General features: G+C 49.1%; 3 protein-coding genes across 3 annotated transcripts; 2 read left to right on the top strand and 1 right to left on the bottom strand.

Annotated features, from left to right (window-relative positions):
• Positions 1 to 1432: 1432 nt before the first annotated feature.
• S100a1 (S100 calcium binding protein A1) lies at positions 1433 to 5628 on the bottom strand. The gene is made up of 3 exons (XM_005367246.2): positions 5477 to 5628; positions 3266 to 3419; positions 1433 to 1766 (listed from the first exon to the last, which is right to left on the bottom strand). The coding sequence occupies exons 2-3, from the start codon at positions 3404 to 3406 to the stop codon at positions 1623 to 1625; spliced, it is 285 nt and encodes a 94-aa protein (XP_005367303.1). The 5' UTR covers positions 3407 to 3419; positions 5477 to 5628; the 3' UTR covers positions 1433 to 1622.
• A 51-nt stretch (positions 5629 to 5679) lies between these two features.
• On the top strand, positions 5680 to 13479 carry S100a13 (S100 calcium binding protein A13). Its single transcript, XM_005367247.2, is given in 4 exon segments — positions 5680 to 6159; positions 6162 to 6292; positions 7119 to 7311; positions 13227 to 13479. Coding segments are annotated over 4 exon segments (558 nt in total). The 5' UTR covers positions 5680 to 6069; the 3' UTR covers positions 13371 to 13479.
• Positions 13480 to 15875: 2396 nt separating this feature from the next.
• On the top strand, positions 15876 to 17499 carry S100a14 (S100 calcium binding protein A14). Its single transcript, XM_005367248.2, has 4 exons — positions 15876 to 15949; positions 16251 to 16382; positions 16799 to 16945; positions 17157 to 17499. Exons 2-4 carry the CDS (start codon positions 16353 to 16355, stop codon positions 17292 to 17294), a joined length of 315 nt encoding a protein of 104 aa, XP_005367305.1. The 5' UTR covers positions 15876 to 15949; positions 16251 to 16352; the 3' UTR covers positions 17295 to 17499.
• The last annotated feature ends 1773 nt before the right edge of the window (positions 17500 to 19272 follow it).

Raw genomic sequence — 19272 nt, forward strand, 5'->3', positions numbered from 1 at the left:
GTGTGGTGCTCCGCCAGTTGGGCAGTGGTCGGTGGCATTAATCGCTAGGGTACCTAATAAATTACCTTCTGGACGAGTTTACGCCCCACTTTGAGGGGGTTTCTGATTTCAAAGAGCAGCTTAGGTTTGATTGGAAGCAATGTTTGTATTGTTATCCCCAATCCCTAAACTCTAAAAGGTAACTCTAAAGTCTTTATTAGAACCTCAGAGCCTGGGTGATTTGCTCTGGCCCTCTACTCATCCCTATTTGTGGTGTGTGGTTTTGGTTCTTTGAAACAGGGTTTGACCATGCTATCTTTGAACTCACAAAGATCTGCCTGCCTCAGGCTCGCAAGTGCTGGGATTAAAGGGTGTGCCACCTTGCCAGGCAATATGTTTTGTTTTTATTGTTGCTTTTTTGTTTTTGTTTTTAGAGACAGTGTGTAGCCTTGGCGCTCCTGGAACTAGCTGTGTAGATCAGGCTGACATCAAACTGAACTCAAAGATCCTCCCGCCTCTGCCCTCCTAGGGCTGGGATTATTGGTGTGGACAACCAGCTCTTCCGTGTCCTTTTATATGGGCTGCCAATAGAAGCTGTGGCTAGTTTTCAGGGTCTTCTCATTTTGAATTATACAATAAAGCATATCATCTGTCACAGGTGTACCTAGCCCTGTTTTAGTTTTATTCCAGAAGTATTTAGTTTTAGTTGATTCCATAAGTAGTCAGGTTGACAACTAGGATTAGCCCATTATACAGGATGTCTTACTGTGGAGCCCTGGCTGGCCTTGAACTCTCAGAGATCCTCTTGCTTCTGCCTCAGAGGGCTGGGATTAAAGGTGTACTTCACTATGCCCTAGTTCAAGCCACCCCTACTCCCCAATCCACGCACTGTGCTGGGTTTGAACCCATTGAGCTAAATCCCCTCACTCAGTCCCTGTGTTCAGAACTGTAAATGGCTGTAAAGGCTGACTTTGATGTATTTTCCTTTTTCCTTTCTTTCATTTGTTTTGTTTTGTTTCCCTCCACCACTGTCCCAGGGTTTCTCTGTGTATCCCTGGCTGTCCTGAAGCTCATTCTATAGACCAGGTTGGCCTAGAATTTACAGAGATCTGCCTACCTCTGCCTCCTAGGATTAAAAGTGTGCCACCACTGCCCTGAATTTTCTTCAGTTTTTTGATGTCTTGTGTGTTTTTGTTTTTGGAGCTAGCCTCTGGCTATGTAGTACGGGCTGGCTTGGAACTCAGAATCTTCCTGCCTCATCCTCCAAGTGCTGGGATTGCCAGTTGCTTATATAATTTCTTGAGAAGCCATTGGCACTTCAATTTCAGCTAAAAGTTTGGACCCCTACATTTTTGGGTCTTGAGTGTTCCTTAAATAAGATAAACTCTCCAAGATAAGGAGTTGGGAGTGAGCCCTCATACTTGACACATATCCAGACCAGAAGAGACAGACATTGACAGCTGGTAAGGGAAACCTATTTATTAAAGTGAGCGACAGACCTGGACCACTACTCTTGTGCCCTTGGTGAGAGACTGGGTAAGGATAGAGACATGGGGAGGGAGAGGTGGGGTGAGGAGAAATGGGCTAAAGGGGGAAGACTGACAAGGTGGAGAGGAAGGGCACTGCCCACTGGGGCCATGTGCTCAACTGTTCTCCCAGAAGAAGTTGTTACAAGCCACTGTGAGAGCAGCTACCAACACGACATACTCCTGGAAGTCCACCTCCCCGTCTCCGTTTTCATCCAGTTCCTTCATTACCTTGTCCACAGCATCTGCATCCTTCTGGACCTGTGGAAGGAGAAGATGGAAATTTATACCACTAAGTTAGAGCCTGCACAGTGGTTGAGAGGCAGAAATGAGCAAGTGAGACTACTATGTATGGGAGTCTTCTGCAGCACTACAGACTGGTGCGCTCCTCTTGCCTGTAGAAACTAGCAGAGGTAATATTAACACCAGTTGCCATTCATGATGGTCTACAATGTGACAAGTGCTACCCTAGAATTTACAGAGTTTTAACAAAAGATACACAAAATAATCTAGGGCTCGGTGGCAGATGGCTTTAATCCCAGCTCAGTGGGGAAAGAAACAGGTGATCTATTGAAGTTCAGGGCCAGTTGGGGTTATACAGTGAGTCCCTGTCTCAAAACAAAACAAAACAAAAGAACCAAAACCTCTGGTTTTTGCTACTTGACCCAAGCTGGCCTGGCACCTGAGGTCTTCCTGGGTCTGCCTTGTTAGTGTCAGTATTGCAGATATGTGCCACCAAGTCTGGCTTTAACACTAATGCAAATAATGTGGAGACATTTTCACTGCTTCCATTATAGAGAAGAAACAAATTGACAGCCGGGGTATAAACAAAAGTTATACAGCAACAAAATAGCAGGGCCGCAGCTTCATGAAGCCTAGCAGTCTGTCTCTACTTCTCTGCATCCTCCAATCAAAGGAAGCTACTGAGCCTACTTCCCACCCTTCCTCCCATGCTTCTTTTCCCACGGACACCTCCTACGAAGTCTTAATTTACCTACAGTCTTCCCATGGAAACCTGTGCCTCACGTGCCACAGTGAGATACACTCAGAGAAGTGCCATACACTTCAGAGAACTAACCTCCACAGTTCTGAGGTTCTTCTTTTTCTTCTTTTTTTTTTTTAAAGGAACTTCTTTTTTTTTTTTTTTTAAGTATTTATTTATTCTGTCTGTGTGTATGCTTGAAGGCCAGAAGGGGGCACCAGACCTCATTACAGGTGGTTGTGAGCCACCATGTGGTTGCTGGGAATTGAACTCAGGACCTTTGGAAGAACAGGCAATGCTCTTAACCACTGAGCCACCTCTCCAGCCCCAGTTCTACGGTTCTGTATTTCTTTCAGTTCATAGTTTTACTTTTTCTGTTTTATTTATTATTATTATTATTTTTTTTTGAGACAGGGTTCCTCTGTGTAGCCTTGGCTGTCCTAGAATTTACTCTGTAGACCAGACTGGCTTCAGACTCACAGAGATCCTCCTGCCTCTGCCTCTTGAGTGCTGGGATTAAAGGCGCACGCCACCATGGCTTGGCCATGACTCCATTCTACGCTGTGGATAGTGTTCTGGATAAATCTGCAGTGCCTAGTATTGACAGGTGGTCAGTAAACTAGGGTGTTTTGACTTTACCAGGGAGGAGTGAAGGGAGCCTGGAAAAACCTAGTAAAGAATGGAAGAGGAAGCTGGTTGGGCTGAGCTTGGCGAGAGGCAGGGATATAGCAGGGGCACCCATCCCTTCCTCTACCCTGTACCTCAACCCTCTGCTCACATCCAGAAAGCCGGAGAGTTCAGTTTGTAGCAGGTCTTTCAACTCCTTCTTGCTCAGCTTGTATTTGTCCCCCTCCTTGCCCGAATGGGCATGGAACACGTTGATGAGGGTCTCCATGGCAGTCTCCAGCTCAGAGCCCATTTCAGCAGCACACCTACCCAACCCCACAATGACAGAAGTGAATTGTAAACCAGGTTTGGGATATCTGGGGTCTGGGTAAGGGGGATCCTCAGGCTTGACCCTGGTTTCACAGCTCACATAGCTACAGGATGGGTCCCTTCTCCCTTGTACTTTTTCATTGAGATTTGGCAATGTGGGAGAGACCTAGCACACGTAAATCAGCCTAGCATTCTGGTCTCTCCAGAGGGAGGCATGGAGATGGAGCAATAGAAAGTGGCGGTCTTGAGCATGCAACAGATTTCTGCAGTAGCTGGCTCCTGGCTGCCTGGGCAGAGATGGGGTGGGGTGGGGTGGGGCAGGCATGGGTGGACACAGGACCGGGCAGCCTTCTAGCTCTATTTTTACCTTCCAGGCCTGTCATAGGCAAGCTTTACTGTTATTGTAAGTGAGCTGAGGTTGCTGCCCATCCCAGGAAGAAGTCTGCTATCTTTGGTGAGCTGATTCAGGGGTGTGGGGGTGTGGCAGTCAAGGTGAGAGATTCAAGAGTTGTTGGCACTGTTTGCCAGCTTCCTGTCAGCAGTCTGCATCTTCCTCTTTAGGCACCGATGATTAAACCCAGATCAATTGGTTATGTCTCCATCTTTTTGTACTTGGGATTTATTTATTTATTTATAGCAGGGTTATATCCTATAGCCTAGGCTATCCTGGAACTAGCTCTGGCTGGCCCTCAACTTGTGGGCAGTCCTGTCTCCATGTGCTGGGATTACTGGTGTGAGCTGCCATGCCTGGCTTCCTTCTTTCCTCAATATGTCATTTTGTCTTCTCTGGGGCATGCTTCCCATGCCTCGTGTTCTGCTTATCTCCTCTGCAAAACCACCCCTTTCCGTCAGGTAGGCAGAAGGAAGGGAGAGGGAAATGTCTGAGGTTTTTCTTTGGAGACAGCTTCTAAGGAGGGAGCTAACCTGAAGGCGGTGTCTCTGGTGCTGCCCGTGCCTGCCTCAGGCTGGCTCTCTTTCTGTGGCTACAGTGGGAGCAGGATAGGGCTGGTTTGTGTGGAGATAAAGGACTGGGCGCAGGACGTCATTTGAGCTCCAGGGGCTGGGCGAGAGCAGGAGAATGGACCGCTAAGCTAGGGGCCTCAGTCCCTTGGCTCTGGGAGGGTCATGCTTCCCACAGCCTCGGGGGTAGCTCAGATGTCTCAGATCAGGTGTCCTCATCCTTCCTCACCACTGTGTAGACTGGACAATAGGTCCCGATTAGATGACATCCCAGCTCTTCAATGGAGCCCTTGTGACTGTCACCTGAATCCAGTCACAAGAAGCAGTTGTCACAGAGACGGGGAGATAGAACCCAAGCCTGGCTGATGAAAGGGATAAGGGGTGCTCAAGGGAGGAATTTGGGTGGCTCAGTTACCATCCTCATCTGTGGGGGGAATCTGGAGGTTTGCCTGGGGCCCTCCAGCAGATTGGAATTTTATGAAGGGAGGACCTAGGGGTGGAAATAAAGAGGAAAAAATTTGGGGAGAGAGAAGTGGGGTTCAAGGTTGAAAGTATAGGAATAAGGAGGAGGTTTTGTGAAGGCAGAGATGGGACAGGGCACAGTGCCACAGACCCCCTTTTCATGATGTCCCATGGCCTATGCCCTGCTGCTCCCAGACTTCCCTGGGATCCTGTTCTTGACAAGGCTGGTTAGGGATGCCAGAGACTGAGGCTGGCCAGGGGGCAGGAACAGCCTTTCTTATTCTTACCCTAAAGGAGCAGGGCTGCCTCTCCTCCCTCTCCACGTCTAGACTGTGGTGTCTGGCAAGAAGCACAGGGTCCTGTATAGGAAGGTCTGGTGGCCGGGGAGTTGGGTGGCATCTTCCTTCACAAGCTCTTTGTCCTCTGACCTTCACTCACCTCCTCTCCCCGCTTTCCAAACCTTATCTCTCCTAGATCCCAAACGCCCTTTCCCTCGACTCTCCCAGACCCTTGCCAGACCCTCGCGGCACCGCTGTATCCTTTTCTAGGACTCTTGGGGGTCTTTCTGAGGCCCCCTTTTATCCAGACTGGCTAAGCCAGGGGCATATCCTAGTCAGGGTAGGGTACTCACGGTTGACTGGGCCTGAGGTGGCAGCAAGTTCTCGACAGACAGGCAGGCTGCAAATGTGGCACCTGGAGCGGTGAGGGGAAACCTGTCTTTTGCTGTCTTTCCCTGCCGACCCTCCTCCCCGCCGGCTCCACCCCTTCACAAACGACACCGTCAAGGGCCAGGGGCCAGGAGTGGACAGAGGCGCCCTCTGTCTCCCGGGCGGCAACTGGCTGCCCTATGTTTTTCTTGGTTGCACCCCCTCCCCGAGCCCAGCAGGAAGGAGGTGGAAGAGAAGCCCTGGGAAGTGTGCAGTGGTGCGGGCTGAGCAGGGAAAGGGGAAAATTCTGCCCAGGGTTGCTTAGTCTATGCGCCTCCGTGAGGGACTTCTGTCTCGGAGCTCAGCGAAGAATTTCAGTTGGGATTTCATTATGGGGGCCTCAGCCTGGGGCTTTCCGAGTGTCCTTGGACTGTAGGGTCTTTTGCAGGGTCTCTGGTTTCTGAGACCGGGCTTTCCAGTACTGAATTCCCCAACTGTTTTTATTTTAATTATTCTAAACAACAACAGTAGCAGCCCTTCTGACAAGATTCCTGATTAGCCACCGTAATGGGGTGTGATGGGACCCTCTGATCCCTCCTCATCAGGCTGTGTCCTGGTCGCGTGGAGCAGTGTTGGGATGGCTAGTGACAGCAGGGGCGGTCCCCTCTTTTCCGAATCAGCGGAGGCGGAAACTTGACACTTCGGACTTGGGAGTGGCTCTCTTCTTCCCTGGTGCTTAAAAACTTCAGCCTCGAGGCTCCAGCTCAGCTCGCCGCATCTTACCTCCCTTCCCCGGGTGAGTTACTCTGCCTGACACTGTAGAGAGCCTGGAGAAGACCTTCTTTTCTTGATCACTTTTCAGTTCCCCCTTCCAAGTGGATTCATTCGGGCAGAGATTCAGGAAGTGACTTTTGGAAAGCAGGCAAAGGTCCTTGCAGGAGTCTGTGGGTGGGTGAACAGAAATGAGGGGCATCAACAGACGAATTTCTTCCCTTCCTGGAGCCCCAGGGGCACTGGGTGTCCATACCAAATAGTTTGTGAGCTATGGGTCTGAGGAATTTGAAGAGTCCCTTTCTGGACCTTGTCAACCATGGGCAGGAGTGGGGAAGGCCGGTGGGGTCTGGGGCTGAGCACCCTCTGACCGCCTTAGACGAGGTGGGTGTGGAGCAGAGAAGATGGGTCTGGCCCGATTGAACCAGACCTGACCTCAGCTGGGCCTTTGTCAACCCTAGGCTGCTCTACTAGGAGCAGCAGCTAGTCTGTGGGAGGGTGGAGACTCAACAAAAATAAGCATTAGAGACAAACAGCTTCCTGACCCTAAGACAGGGAATGACAACAAGGAAGGGCCATTAGAGCAGAGACCCCATACCTGGTGTTACCACACTCAGAAGACTCCAAAGAAAAACCTCCAAAGATAGAGAGACCACTACAGAGGTGTTCCTAAGACAGACACTTGAGAAGGACACACAGACAGGAGAGTCAGAGAAAAATAACTTCTGGAAGTGAATGCAAACTAAATACCGCTGCCTGTTCTGGACCCTTCATCTTTCCACGCTGACCCGCCCAGGCAGTCACCTCACCCGTTCTTGGATCCCCTAACTCTCTTGGTCTCTTTCTTCCCATCAGGTTGGTTTGTGAGGACGTCAGCTCCTGCTTTGCAGTACTGATGGCAGCAGAGCCACTGAGTGAACTGGAGGCGGCCATCGAGACTGTGGTCACCACTTTCTTTACCTTTGCAGGGCGGGAAGGACGGAAAGGCAGCCTGAGCCTCAATGAGTTTAAGGAACTGGTCACCCAGCAGTTGCCTCATTTGCTAAAGGTTGGTAGAGGTCTCTGGGACTGAGCTTTCTGTGTATGCCAGGTGATGACCCTGAATAGATAGGGTGACGGAAAAGATTGTGAGTGCCGCGTGTGTAGGTGGTTCTGTGCTTCCCTGCCGTGTGTGCGCGTGTGTGCATGTGTGTGCCCGTGTGTGTGCACGCACGTATGTGAACTCAATGAGCAAAGATGCTATGATGTGTAAATGGGAATGTGTTCTTGTTGGGGTCTGTCCTCCTGTTGGACAATGCTCTTGAGTGCTTGAGTCTGCCTGTGTCTCTCTAGTCTCATTTTCTCAACACATTGCTGAACCCAGAGGTGGATTCCCAGAGATTTACAGTAAGAACTAGAAGAAGGCTTAAAAAAAAAAATCAAACTGCACCCAGACATGGTGCCGCCTGCCTGTGTGTCTGTAAGCCAAGCACTCAGGAGGCTGAAACCAGGTTAGGGAGACCCATTCTCAACAAACAAGACATAACGTCATAGGGAGTTATACTCTCCGTGTACCTGGGTCTATGAGGAGCTTCTTTGATTACTTCAGCTTCCTATGAGGGTTTCCTCAGTTAGGCTCATTCTACAGAAGTGACTGGGACTTCTGATTTGTCGACTCTGAGTTTGTTTGCTATTCTAGTCTGTTAACAGTTTATTTTAATCCTTTATGAAAATCCACAGGCACATAAAAGTATATGGAGATAGCTGTGGTCCCAGCACTCGGGAGACAGAAGCAGGCAGAATCTTTGATTTGAGGTGAGCCTGGTCTACAGAGCAAGTTCCAGGACAGCCAGGGCTACACAGAGAAACCATGTCTTAAAACACAACAACGAAAAAGAGTATGTGAATACGGACTTTTTTGTTTTTGTTTTTTTGGGTTTTTTTGTTTTTGTTTTTTTGAGACAGGGTCTGAAAACCTGGAACTTGCTATGAAGTCTGGGCTGGCCTAGCCTGCCTCAGCTTCTCCAGGTCTGGGATTGTGATTATACTGCCATGCCGAGCTTTTGAACTCTTTTTTAAAAGATGGTTTCATGTAGTAGCTAAGGGTGGCCTCAAACTCTTGATTCTCCCGCCTCTACTTCACAAGTGCTGAGATTACAGGTGTGTGCCACCAGTCCCAACATGAGTATGGATTCATATTTTTTCCATTTTTACTTTACACATATGGGTGTTTTGCCTGCAGTGATATCTGTGTGCAACATTTGTGTGCTTGGTGCCTATAGAAACTAGCAGAGGGTATCATCAGGTCATCTGAAACTGGAGTCACAGGTGGTTGTGAACTGTCATGTGGGTGCTGGGAACTGAAACAGAGACCTGCTGGGCACACATTGTTAATCCCAGCCCTCAGAAGCAGGCAGACTCTGTGTTCCAGTCCAGTCTGGCCCATAGCACAAGTTACAGGACAGCCAGGGCTACACGGGGAAACCGGAACCAAAACAAAGCAAAATCAGTTCATTACATTTCTCTCTGCGGTGCACCGCAGCGTTCCACTCAACAGTCCTTACTCCAGCAGCCATTTCAGCATTGGATTCAAACGTCTGTGCGTCAGGAGCCAGAAAACGTGCCGACCCTCCAGCTCCTGGGGCTTTCAAAACCTCCTCCGCCTCCGTTTGTCTGATCACCCTCTGTTATTCCACTTCTTGCTTTTGTGTTCATTCTTAAACAGATTTTGTATGCACATGCAGTGCACCTATCCTGGTGCCTGCAGGGTCAGAAAAGGGCCACAGATCCCCGGGGACTGGGATCACAGTGAATGCTAGGGTTAAAGGAATATACCACCATTTGAAGCCACATATTTTGTTTTTTTTTCTTTTTATTATTTACTTACTTATTTTGTTTTTTTTTGAGACAGGGTTTCTTTGTATAGCCCTGGCTGTCCTAGAGTTCACTTTGTAGAACAGGCTGGCCTCAAACTCACAGAGATCCGCCTGTCTCTGCCTCCCAAGTTCTGGGATCAAAGTCATGCACTACTGCCCAGCCTCTTCCTTCTCCTCCTCTTCTTCTTCTTGGTTAATTTGTGTGTGTGTATTTTTAAAGATTTATTATTCTTTTAATTTTATGTATAGGATTGCCTATATGTATATATGTGCAACATGTGTGTGCCTGGTGCCCAAGGAGGCCAGAGGAGGGCTTTGGACCCCTGGAACTGGAGTTACAGATGCCTGTAAACTGCCACACAGGTGCTGGGAACAAAAACCCATGTTCTTTACAAGGGCAGCAAGTGCTCTTAACTGGTGAGCCATCTCTCCAGCTCTCCTTTTTGTGTTTTTGGGACAGGGTTAAAAGAAATTGTCTAGTTCAAGGTAGCCTTGAAGTCCTTTGAAGCTCTCTTGTTTTGGCCTGGGCAGTGTCAGGTAGGATCCATTTGTGAGTCTCTTGACTGCTCCATTTTCATTTCCTCCCATCCACTCAGCTCCTCATGGCTCTTCTCGATTGGTTCATGTTCTATAATAACATGACATCATTCCAATCATGCTTGTGAGCCCCTTGATCCTGTCCCTATTTTGTCAGTCAGGACCCCCACAGGCCTCCATTTCTGCCTCAATCCTCCCCCGTGTCTGCACTTGGAGAGCTGACTCTACCTAGGGGAGCATACACAGCCAAGTCGGCTTGTTTCACCGGAGTTGTAACTCCAAACTCCAAAGTGCCTTTGGCCATGATGAACAATTCTGCATCCCCTGTGGATGGTCAGGCCAGAACTTTTCCTTCCTTGGAGTCCAGTTCCTCTTTCCACATTCTCCCTGCCACCAAGAAATCAACTTGCTTTGAAAATAAACAACCAAGAAGGTTTTATGTGCTTCGCCCATCCCCAGATCTTCTACTGGGTCAGCATATACTGTGCCTTCCTTGCGGTGCTCCCAAATGAGCTGTCCATGCGGCTAAGGTCAGCTCTCTGCTGGTGTCCTGGATCCCATCCCCCTCTTACCTATTCTCCCCTGCACTGTCAGTTTCCTTCCTCTGGGTCATCTGTATTAGTACAGTGTGCTGGAATTCATGACAGAACCAGCTAAGAACTCCATTACTTGGCCCTTTCTCCTCTTTTTATCTCCCAACTCAAAATGCTTTTATATGTTAAGAGCCAGCATCCTCTTAGATCCATAACAGACTCAACACCAAGCACTGGCGGTGAAATCTTCTTGGTAGTTTTAACATTTTTGAGGAAAGTGTGCTTAGTCTGCCCACCGTAGCCCGTCATAGAGCCATTTTCCTGGGGCACACGGAGAATCCTTGCTTTTCTGTACTGTGTCACTTTGTGGGGTGTAGTGAGTCTTTTTCTGTCCTGCCAGCCAGCTCCCAAATGTTTACATGGAGTCTTATTAATTATAAAAACTTGGCCATTAGCTTAGGCTGGTCCCACTAGCTCTTTTTCTTCTTTCTTCTTCTTCTTTTAAAGATTTATTTATTTATTATGTATACAGTGTTCTGTCTGTCTGTATGCTTGCTGGCCAGAAGAGGGCACCTGATCTCATTACAGACGGCTATGAGCCACCATGTGGTTGCTGGGAATTGAACTCAGGACCTCTGGAAAAGCAATCAGTGCTCTTAACCTCTGAGCCACCTCTCCAGCCCCCCAACTAGCTCTTATAACTTAAATTAACTCATTTATTTTAATGAACCTTTTGACACTACCTCTCTTCTATCTTTCACCCTCTCTGTTTGGCTTCCCTATGGCCAATTCTGGTCAGCTAGTCACTGGCTCCACCCCCTATTCCAAGGTATAACTTTATTAAGCAATCTGGGTGGTGTCAGAGGGCGATCAAGATATCCCACCACAGCTGGGTTCATGCTTGCCATATTTCTTGTGAAAGTCAGACAGGTCTTAGAAACTTCAAGATGTTCTTGGGAGTGCCATCAGCACAGAAAGCTTCTGCTTCTGTATTTTTAATACTTACTGCCTTTGTTTGATGTGTGTGGGTGCTTTGCCAGCATGCATGTCTGTGCCCCGTGTGTACAGTCTTGGTGGGGGCTGGAAGAGGGCATCAGATCCCCTGGAACTAGAGTTATAGACTGTTGTTAGCATCATATGGGTGCTAGGTACTGAACTCTGACCCTTAGAAAGAGCAGCCAGTGCTCTTAACCACTGAGACATCTCTCCAGCCCTCTGGTCTTATAACTAAAAACTATTAAAGTTATTTTTGAAACATGGGCTTAATATGTAGCCCAGGCTTGCCTCAAACTTGCTATGTAGCTACGAACGATCTTGAATTTCTGATTTTCCTGCTTCCACCTTCCAAATGCTAAAATTACAAGCCACTATGCCAAGTTTACCTATTAGTAATAGTTTTTGTGTGTATGGCACTAGAGATTGAAAGCCAGGGCCTCTTGCATGTTAGGTAAACTCCCAAGAACTGAGATGTCTCCTTAGCTCCCTCCCCTTTTGTTTTGGAAACACACACTCATTAAATAGCCCTTGAACTGAGGATCCTGCAGCCTTGTCTCCACGCAGCTGTGGTTATTGTCTAGCACCAACAGGCCTGCATCTTTGGTTTTTTTTTTTTTTTTGTGTGTGTGTGTGTGTGGTAGGGGCAGGTGCAGGCAGGGGAGAAAGACACAGAGCAGTAGCTAAAAATGGAGCCCTGATTTAGAAAATCTGGGTTTGTGCTGGATCGTTGGCTTAATGATTAAGAGCACTGACTTCCCATCCAGAGGACCAGGTTTCTGTTCCACTGCCGGCATGGTGGCTCATCACTGTTCACTCTCCAGTTCTGGGGGTCCACACCCTCTTTCGACCTCAGCAGGCTCCAGGCACACACATGGTACAAAGCATGCATACATTTAAGATAAAATAAAAAAGAAAAAGCAACCTGGACTCAAATACAGTTTCTAGCTGTTCATCTGTGCTTGGTGCCAGTACCTGGCCTCTCTGGGGTTTAGCTTCCTTCCTTCCTTCCTTCCTTCCTCCCTCCCTCCCTCCCTCCCTCCCTCTCTCTCTTTCTTTCTTTCTTTCTTTCTTTCTTTCTTTCTTTCTTTCTTTCTTTCTTTCTTTCTTTCAAATCCATCTGTAACTTCTCTTCAGATCGCATCCTTGGGTGGTTTGAAAGAAAATGGCCCCCAAAGGGAGTGGCACTATTTGGCTTTGTTGGAGGAAATATGTCACTGTGGAGGCGGGCTTTGAGGGTTCATATATGCTCAAGCTATGCCCAGTGAGACTGTCTGCTTCCTGTTGCCTTCTGATCAAGATGTAGCCAGTACCATGTTTGCCTGCATGACACCATGCTCCTTGCCATGATGATAATAGACTGAACCTCTGAATTGTAAGCTGCCACCTCAATTAAATGTTTTCCTTTATAAGAGTTACCGTGGTCATGGTGTCTCTTCACGGTAATTGAAACCCTAACTAAGACAATTCTTTTCTGACCTCTGTGGGCACCAGGCATATATGTGGTATACATGCATGCATATCACATGTTGGCAAAATGCTCACACATACAAAATAAAATGAATGAATCTAGCCCCCCAAAACCTCAGTCTTGAGAATCAAGCTCTATGTGAGACATCTTTCCATTAGACATCCGTGAGTTATTCAGCAGTGACATTTATGGTTGTAATTGTTTATCTGGCAACAAATCCTTTTATCATGAAGTCAGGCTTACAGAAGTCATTGCTCTTATAGCCCTGAGATGTTTTGTCAAGAGCACCCTAGTAAACCAGATAACCCAGCATTTTTGCTATTCCTCTGACCTGGCAGGTGATGACAAAATTGAGGAGATATTAGGATGATGCAGATGAGCAGGAGTGGATTGTGGAGGACGAGGGTAGTTTATGATCAGCCGCACTGTCTGCCTGTGTCCCTTGCTATGGGACCTCCGGCAGTGCAGTCCTGGGTCCGTAGCCTCACCCTTCGTGCCGGTGTTGGTGCTGTTTGAGGGAAGCGCCTGATGGTACTTCTCTCTTCCTGCTAGTTCTAACCCTTTTACATCTTAGGATGTGGGCTCTCTGGATGAGAAGATGAAGAGCTTGGATGTGAACCAGGACTCGGAGCTAAAGTTCAATGAGTACTGGAGACTGATTGGGGAACTGGCAAAGGAAATCAGGAAGGAGAAAGCCCTGGAGATCCGGAAGAAATAAAGCCTGCTTGTCAGAAGAAGTAAAGCCTGCTTGTTGGGATGGGGCCAGGCAGAACGTCACTCCCCCTAATACGTCACTCCCCCTAATAAAGTTTCCTTCTTGAAACACAGATGCATGTTCTTATACTCTACCCAGATTCCTTTTCTGGATACCAGGAAGCGGAAAAGCTCTGTCTTTACCTGAGGTGAAAACATGAAAATCAAAGACAGTTTGAAGGCAAGGAATAAGATTCATCCTCTCACACCCCACAGCATCTAGCATCCTGCTGACTGTGTGATGGTTTTCATCCTTTTGGGGTTAAGGACGGAACTTAGGTCCTTGAGCATGTGTGGCGTAGGCCTTGTATTAGTAGGTGCTCAATAAATACAGAGAGCTGGGCGGCAGTGGCACACGTCTTTAATACCAGCACTTGGGAGGCAGAGGCAGGCGGATCTCTGTGAGTTCGAGACCAGCCTGGTCTACAAGAGCTAGTTCCAGGGTAGGCTCCAAAACCACAGAGAAACCCTGTCTCGAAAAACCAAAACCAAAACCAAAACAAAACAAAAAAAACAGAGATTTGAGGTAGGCAGCTCCTAGGGCTCAGCTCCGTAGCTTCAGCTCCCAGTTTTCCCCATATAATTCCTGGAGTTTGTTCTTTGGTTGATAATGACAATACAAATACCTGCTAAACCTTTTACCCATATTACCCTCGTTAACTCTCATGGCGGTTAAGGTTAATCAATTCAATTAACTTTTGAGTGTTGAGGATTAACTTAAGATCTTGCACGTGTTAGGCCATTGGGAGGAGTCATACCCCCAGCCCTCTTTTAGCTTTTTCTATCTTCTTGTGTTGTTATTGTTTTAATATTTATTTTCATTTTCTGTGCACTGGTGATTTGCACACATGTGTGTCTGTGTGAGGCTGTCAGATCTTGGAGTTACAGACAATTGTGAGCTGCCGTGTGGGTGCTCCTGACGGCTGAGCCCCCTCTCCAGCCCCCCCGTCACTGTTTTGAGATAGAGTCTCACTGTCTTCAGTAATCTCCCTTCCTTAGCCTCACAGGCACTGGGGTCGATAGCAGGTTTTCTCCTGGCTTTGAGGAAATATTTTTAGGGAGGTTAAGGTAACAAAGCTAGAGCTGGCCTGGAGAAATGCTGCTCAAATATGACAGGGAGAGAGAGCGCTTAGGGACAGAGTTGTCCCCACCCTGCTTTCTGACTTGAGGGGCAAGTGGTTTGTACAACTCACTGCTAGAGAGGGTAGGGGTATGGCAATGGTGTACGCCTCTTGGGTTGCCACTGCTGTACCTGTGGGTGTCCACTTGGGGCAGCTAGTTAGCCAGAGGAAGATCAGCAGAGACAAATTAGTCATCATGTACCAGGAAAGAGGCCCCAGAGGGACCTCCAAAGGCATCCTGGGCTCTCCGAGGGGACGTTGGCAGAGAATTTGAGAGATTTCCAGACTCCTCAGAGGGAACCCAGGCTGAGGGACTCTGAGAAGCTCTCTGATGGCGAGACCCTTGTAGAGTCTCCAGAGAAGCTCTCCAAATGCCACTGTTGTGGAAGGGTCCCCGATTGAGACCTCCAGCAGGTGACACAGAAGAGAGGCTGGATATGTGCTCTAAAGTCAGCCTTAGAAGGGAATTTTGACTCTAGGCCCATGCATTCCTTCTATTGACCCCCAGTCTTTTCACCATGGTCTGTCCTTCCCCATGACTATAGGTCCTAGGTCCTGGGCAGGTAAGGAGAGTAGTTGGGTTGGTCATAGTCCCATGAAGAACAGTTTAGACTCACCTGGGGGTTCCTGGGTAGTAGATTGGAGGGCTGGTGTTGACATGCTATTCAGGGAAGGGGGGTAGGATTTTTGAGGGAGGGAGGAGGTAGTAGCCCAACCAGTTTGGAGAGGTTGTTACCTGCCAGGGAACGCCTTTGAGCCTTGCACATGTATACCCTGGGCTGCTGCAAGGCGCTGGCAGGACATCAGGTGAAGGCTCAGAGCACTTGGTTCCCAGTCCCAGAGTGCACTGCTCTGGCCTTTCATCCCTTTCATCTGTATGCTGTCAGGACTGGCTTGGCTCTGGGTTTCAGCAGGCCCAGCATTCCTAGCCAAATTAGCTCTGGTTGGGAGGGAGAGGAGAGGAGAGTCAAAGCAGAGAGACCCTGGGATCTCTTTCAGGCTCCTCATCCAGCAAACCCACCCTGAGCAACCCTTCCTTCTCCTCTCCCTGGAGACTCCCCCTTCTTCCCTGCCTCCTGGCTGCTAGGTTCCCTCCCTCCCAGCTGTGATTCCTTCTGTACCCCTTGCCTTCATTCTCTTCTCTCCTCTCCCCGTGACCCTGCAAGGCGATCTTGTGCCAGGGGTATCCCATACCCAGCCCTCCATGACTTCCTCATTGCTGTCTGGGTGGTGACTGAGTCTAGAACTCTAGAGGGAGGGTGGGGCGCACAAAGCTGGCTCCCAGCCCAGGAGGCTGCAATAGTTGGGGTGGCTGAGGGATAAGGCCCTGGCCCTGCCCCTGCCTGCCCCTCCCTTCCCCCAGGTATAAGAGCTGAGCTCAGGTGAGCTGGCTCCTCCATCCCGTCTCTGCAGCTGCCAGCAGGTAAGAAAGCCCAGCTCCTTCAACCTAGATGGGCTGTCTCTCCTCAGGGAGTACTCCATGTCTCTCTTGCCCAAGTTTCTCAGGGCTGGCTGGAGGAGGTGAGAAGAATGAGGCCGAGGTGAGGCCCAGGGGTTCCCTCTGAGTGGCTTGGCCTGGGGGCTGTGCCCTTAGCTGCTGGAGTTTGGACAGGGACTGGATCTGTGGGGTGTAGACTCCAATGGCTTAGGTGAATGTATATGTTGGGTGAAGCCAAAAACGGGCATGAGAAAGAGAATGATGAGCTCTCTCTCCCCTCACTCAGTCCTCCCTGCTCTAGGCAGATCATGAGCCATCAGCTCCTGTGGGGCAGGCTATAGGACAGACGACAAAAGTAACTCACCGGAGGACCAGTGAACCAGACACCATGGGACAGTGTCGGTCAGCCAACGCTGAGGTGGGCCCATTCATCTGGCTGGTCTTTTTGTTTCTATGCTCTTTTCTTCTTATGGGGATTCATGTCCCCCATGACTTCTGCTTCTTTTCTAGGCCTTGCCCTGGAGATACTCCCAGAAAGCCCCAAATCTCCTCCCTAGGGTTCCACAGGGTGATGCAAATGGAGTTCTTTTGGAAATAGGATGTCTAGGCACATGCTGGGGCCTGCCCTGCCTAGGATTTGGGGTGGTGAGGCTTACCTAATCTGTGGCTTAGGGCAGAGGTCACTGTGGCCTGGGGGCTGGGTAGGTAAAGAAGGAGTGGGGGCAGGATTCTGGACTCAAGAGCTTTATATCCTGGTGATTTTCCAAGACTCCTGAGAAGGGTTCTGCAGGGTGGGTGGGTCCTCCTGACACGGCCTGTGTCTCCTATCTTCAGGATGTCCAAGAATTCAGTGATGTAGAGAGGGCCATTGAGACTCTCATCAAGAACTTCCATCAGTACTCGGTGGAGGGCGGAAAGGAGACGCTGACCCCTACTGAACTCCGAGACCTGGTTACCCAGCAGCTGCCTCACCTCATGCCGGTACTGAGGGAGTGGACCCCACCCCACCCAGACCCTTGACTTCCCAAGCTGGTGCTCCAAGACCCCACCCACCTGTCCCTGGTTACCCCCTGCCTTTCTCTTTGCCAACGCCCTGGTAGGCTCCAGTCCTCCTATTCGCCCTAGGCCAGGGTGGGGCAGGAAGATTTGGAGCGGCTGTCTTGCTGAGTTGTGGTGTCTTTCCTGTTCTCAGAGCAACTGTGGGCTAGAAGAGAAAATTGCCAACCTGGGCAACTGTAATGACTCGAAACTGGAGTTTGGAAGCTTCTGGGAGCTGATTGGAGAAGCAGCCAAGAGTGTGAAGATGGAGAGCCCTGTTGCTCGGAGCTGAGAGCTTCTGCTTGGAACTTGTTGGGGGTTTTGGGGGTATTGGAGGTAGGGGATTTTAGAGGTCCTGGGCATGGAAATAAAACTTCTCTCTACCCCTCCTCCCCCGCCAGCCCGCACCTCATTGCAGTGAGGTGCAGGCTCAGGACAACCTTCCCTTGGGCTCTGTGCCCTCCTCTAGGGTGCTCTGAGGAGCTCCTGGGTCCAAAGTCCTCATCCCAGGGGAGCTCAGGGGGTGGGCTGGGGCTGGAAAGGTATGCTAGGATCCTGGTGGGGGAAGGGCCAAGCCCTTGGTAGTAGGGGAAGGGCAGAATGGACTATGGGAAGTGATCTGAAGAGTGGGTGGGAAGCTGGCCGGGCGTCTGAGAGCCGACCCCTTGCAGTGTTGTCCAGTGAAGCTGTAGCTGTATGCCTTGTGCCGTCCTTGCTGCTTCCAGCTCTGCCCCATCCTCCTTCCAGTAGGATCAGGGGCAAACAGGAGCAGAGCAGCAAAAGGGGTGAAGGAGGGCATGGCTTCAGGACTTTGGGGTGAGAGGACTAGCTAGGTGCTTGGGCATTTGTGGATGATAGTTATTTTATAATATTTGATTAATAAAAATATTGGAAAAAATAAACTATGTTGTCTTGACTGTTTGTTCTTCTCTTCTGCCCAGTATTCAGGGTCCAGGGATAAGGGGGTCTTTGGGGCAAATGGCGGGGTCATTGGTGGGTAGGAGGTATGAGGATGGAGTGGTTGGCTGTGGGAGAGATTAGGGGTTCGCTTCCCTTCGTGGACTTGGGTTGAGGGTGGTCCCAGGCCTAAAACTGGAGAAGTATTGCTCTCAGAGACAGGCTCCTCCTTGCTTGGGCTGGTCCTCTGCTAGGAGATGAAAGCTGTGTTCGTACCTGGGGGAAGGGAGGAACCACGTGTCCTGGGGCACAGCTGACTAATGTCAAGGGAAATAGGCACTGAGAAACAGGTTGAGTGACTGGAGTTTGGGTTGTAACTTATGTAACTTACGGCTTTGAACTCTGGGCATTCTCCTGCAGTGGGTTTCCTCATGGGGGTGTGAATGGTCCTCTCATAGGAGGAGGATGTGACCCCTCAAGGAAGTACCTACCAGAAAGCCCGACACAGTGGAAGCTGAATAAAAACGAGGACATTGGTGTGGCTGGGGAGAGGTTTTTATGGTAGATGTGAGGAGTCCAGACTGAACATGGACAGCAGACTAGACCGGGCCATGAGAGGAGAGAGGGAGGGAGAGGAGAGAGAGGTAAGAAATGGGACTAGGAAAGGCCCGGTGACCAAGAGGACAAAGAAAAACCAAGAAAGTATGTGGTAAAAATGGCTGGTTATATAGGGATCAAGCTAGGTGAAGGGAAGCAATGCTCAGGGGTTGGAGAGGTTTGGGGTAGGGAACCCTGGTGGTGGGTGAGGCCCACCTCATTTTGACCTTAGGGCTACGGCTAGGAGTAGCTAGTTCTCTCCATCACAGGAAGCTCTTTCCATTAAACATTTTAAATGGCATATTCAGCAGATCTCTGAGGAGTTTGAGGACCATCATCTATTAAGTATACCTGAGTTAAGAAAACTTTACTTGTTTTTAGTTACTTGCTTTGGGCTTAACCTTGAAAAACATACAGGAGGCTAAATAAAGCTTGTCCCTGTAAACGAATTACATTTGTACTTAATGTAGCTTATGAGAATAATTTTGAGTACATTAAAGAATTTGTAGCCAGGCAATGGTGGTGCATGCCTTTAATCCCAGCACTCAGGAGGCAGAGGCACTTGGATCTCTGTGAGTTCGAGGCCAGTCTGGTCTACAAAGCTAGTTCCAGAGAACTAGCTATAGAGAAACCTTGTCTCCAAAAACCAGAAAAAAAAAGGTGGCTGACCATTAACTTACATGTCTTAACTATCTAACAGGTTACAAGTTAGTAGTTTGAGTCTTCAAAATTGGAGCTTAAGATTCTTTAGCATTGGGCTGGAGAGATGGCTCAGT

The sequence above is a fragment of the Microtus ochrogaster genome, unplaced genomic scaffold, assembly GCF_000317375.1.
Source record: "Microtus ochrogaster isolate Prairie Vole_2 unplaced genomic scaffold, MicOch1.0 UNK16, whole genome shotgun sequence".
Taxonomy (NCBI): domain Eukaryota; kingdom Metazoa; phylum Chordata; class Mammalia; order Rodentia; family Cricetidae; genus Microtus; species Microtus ochrogaster.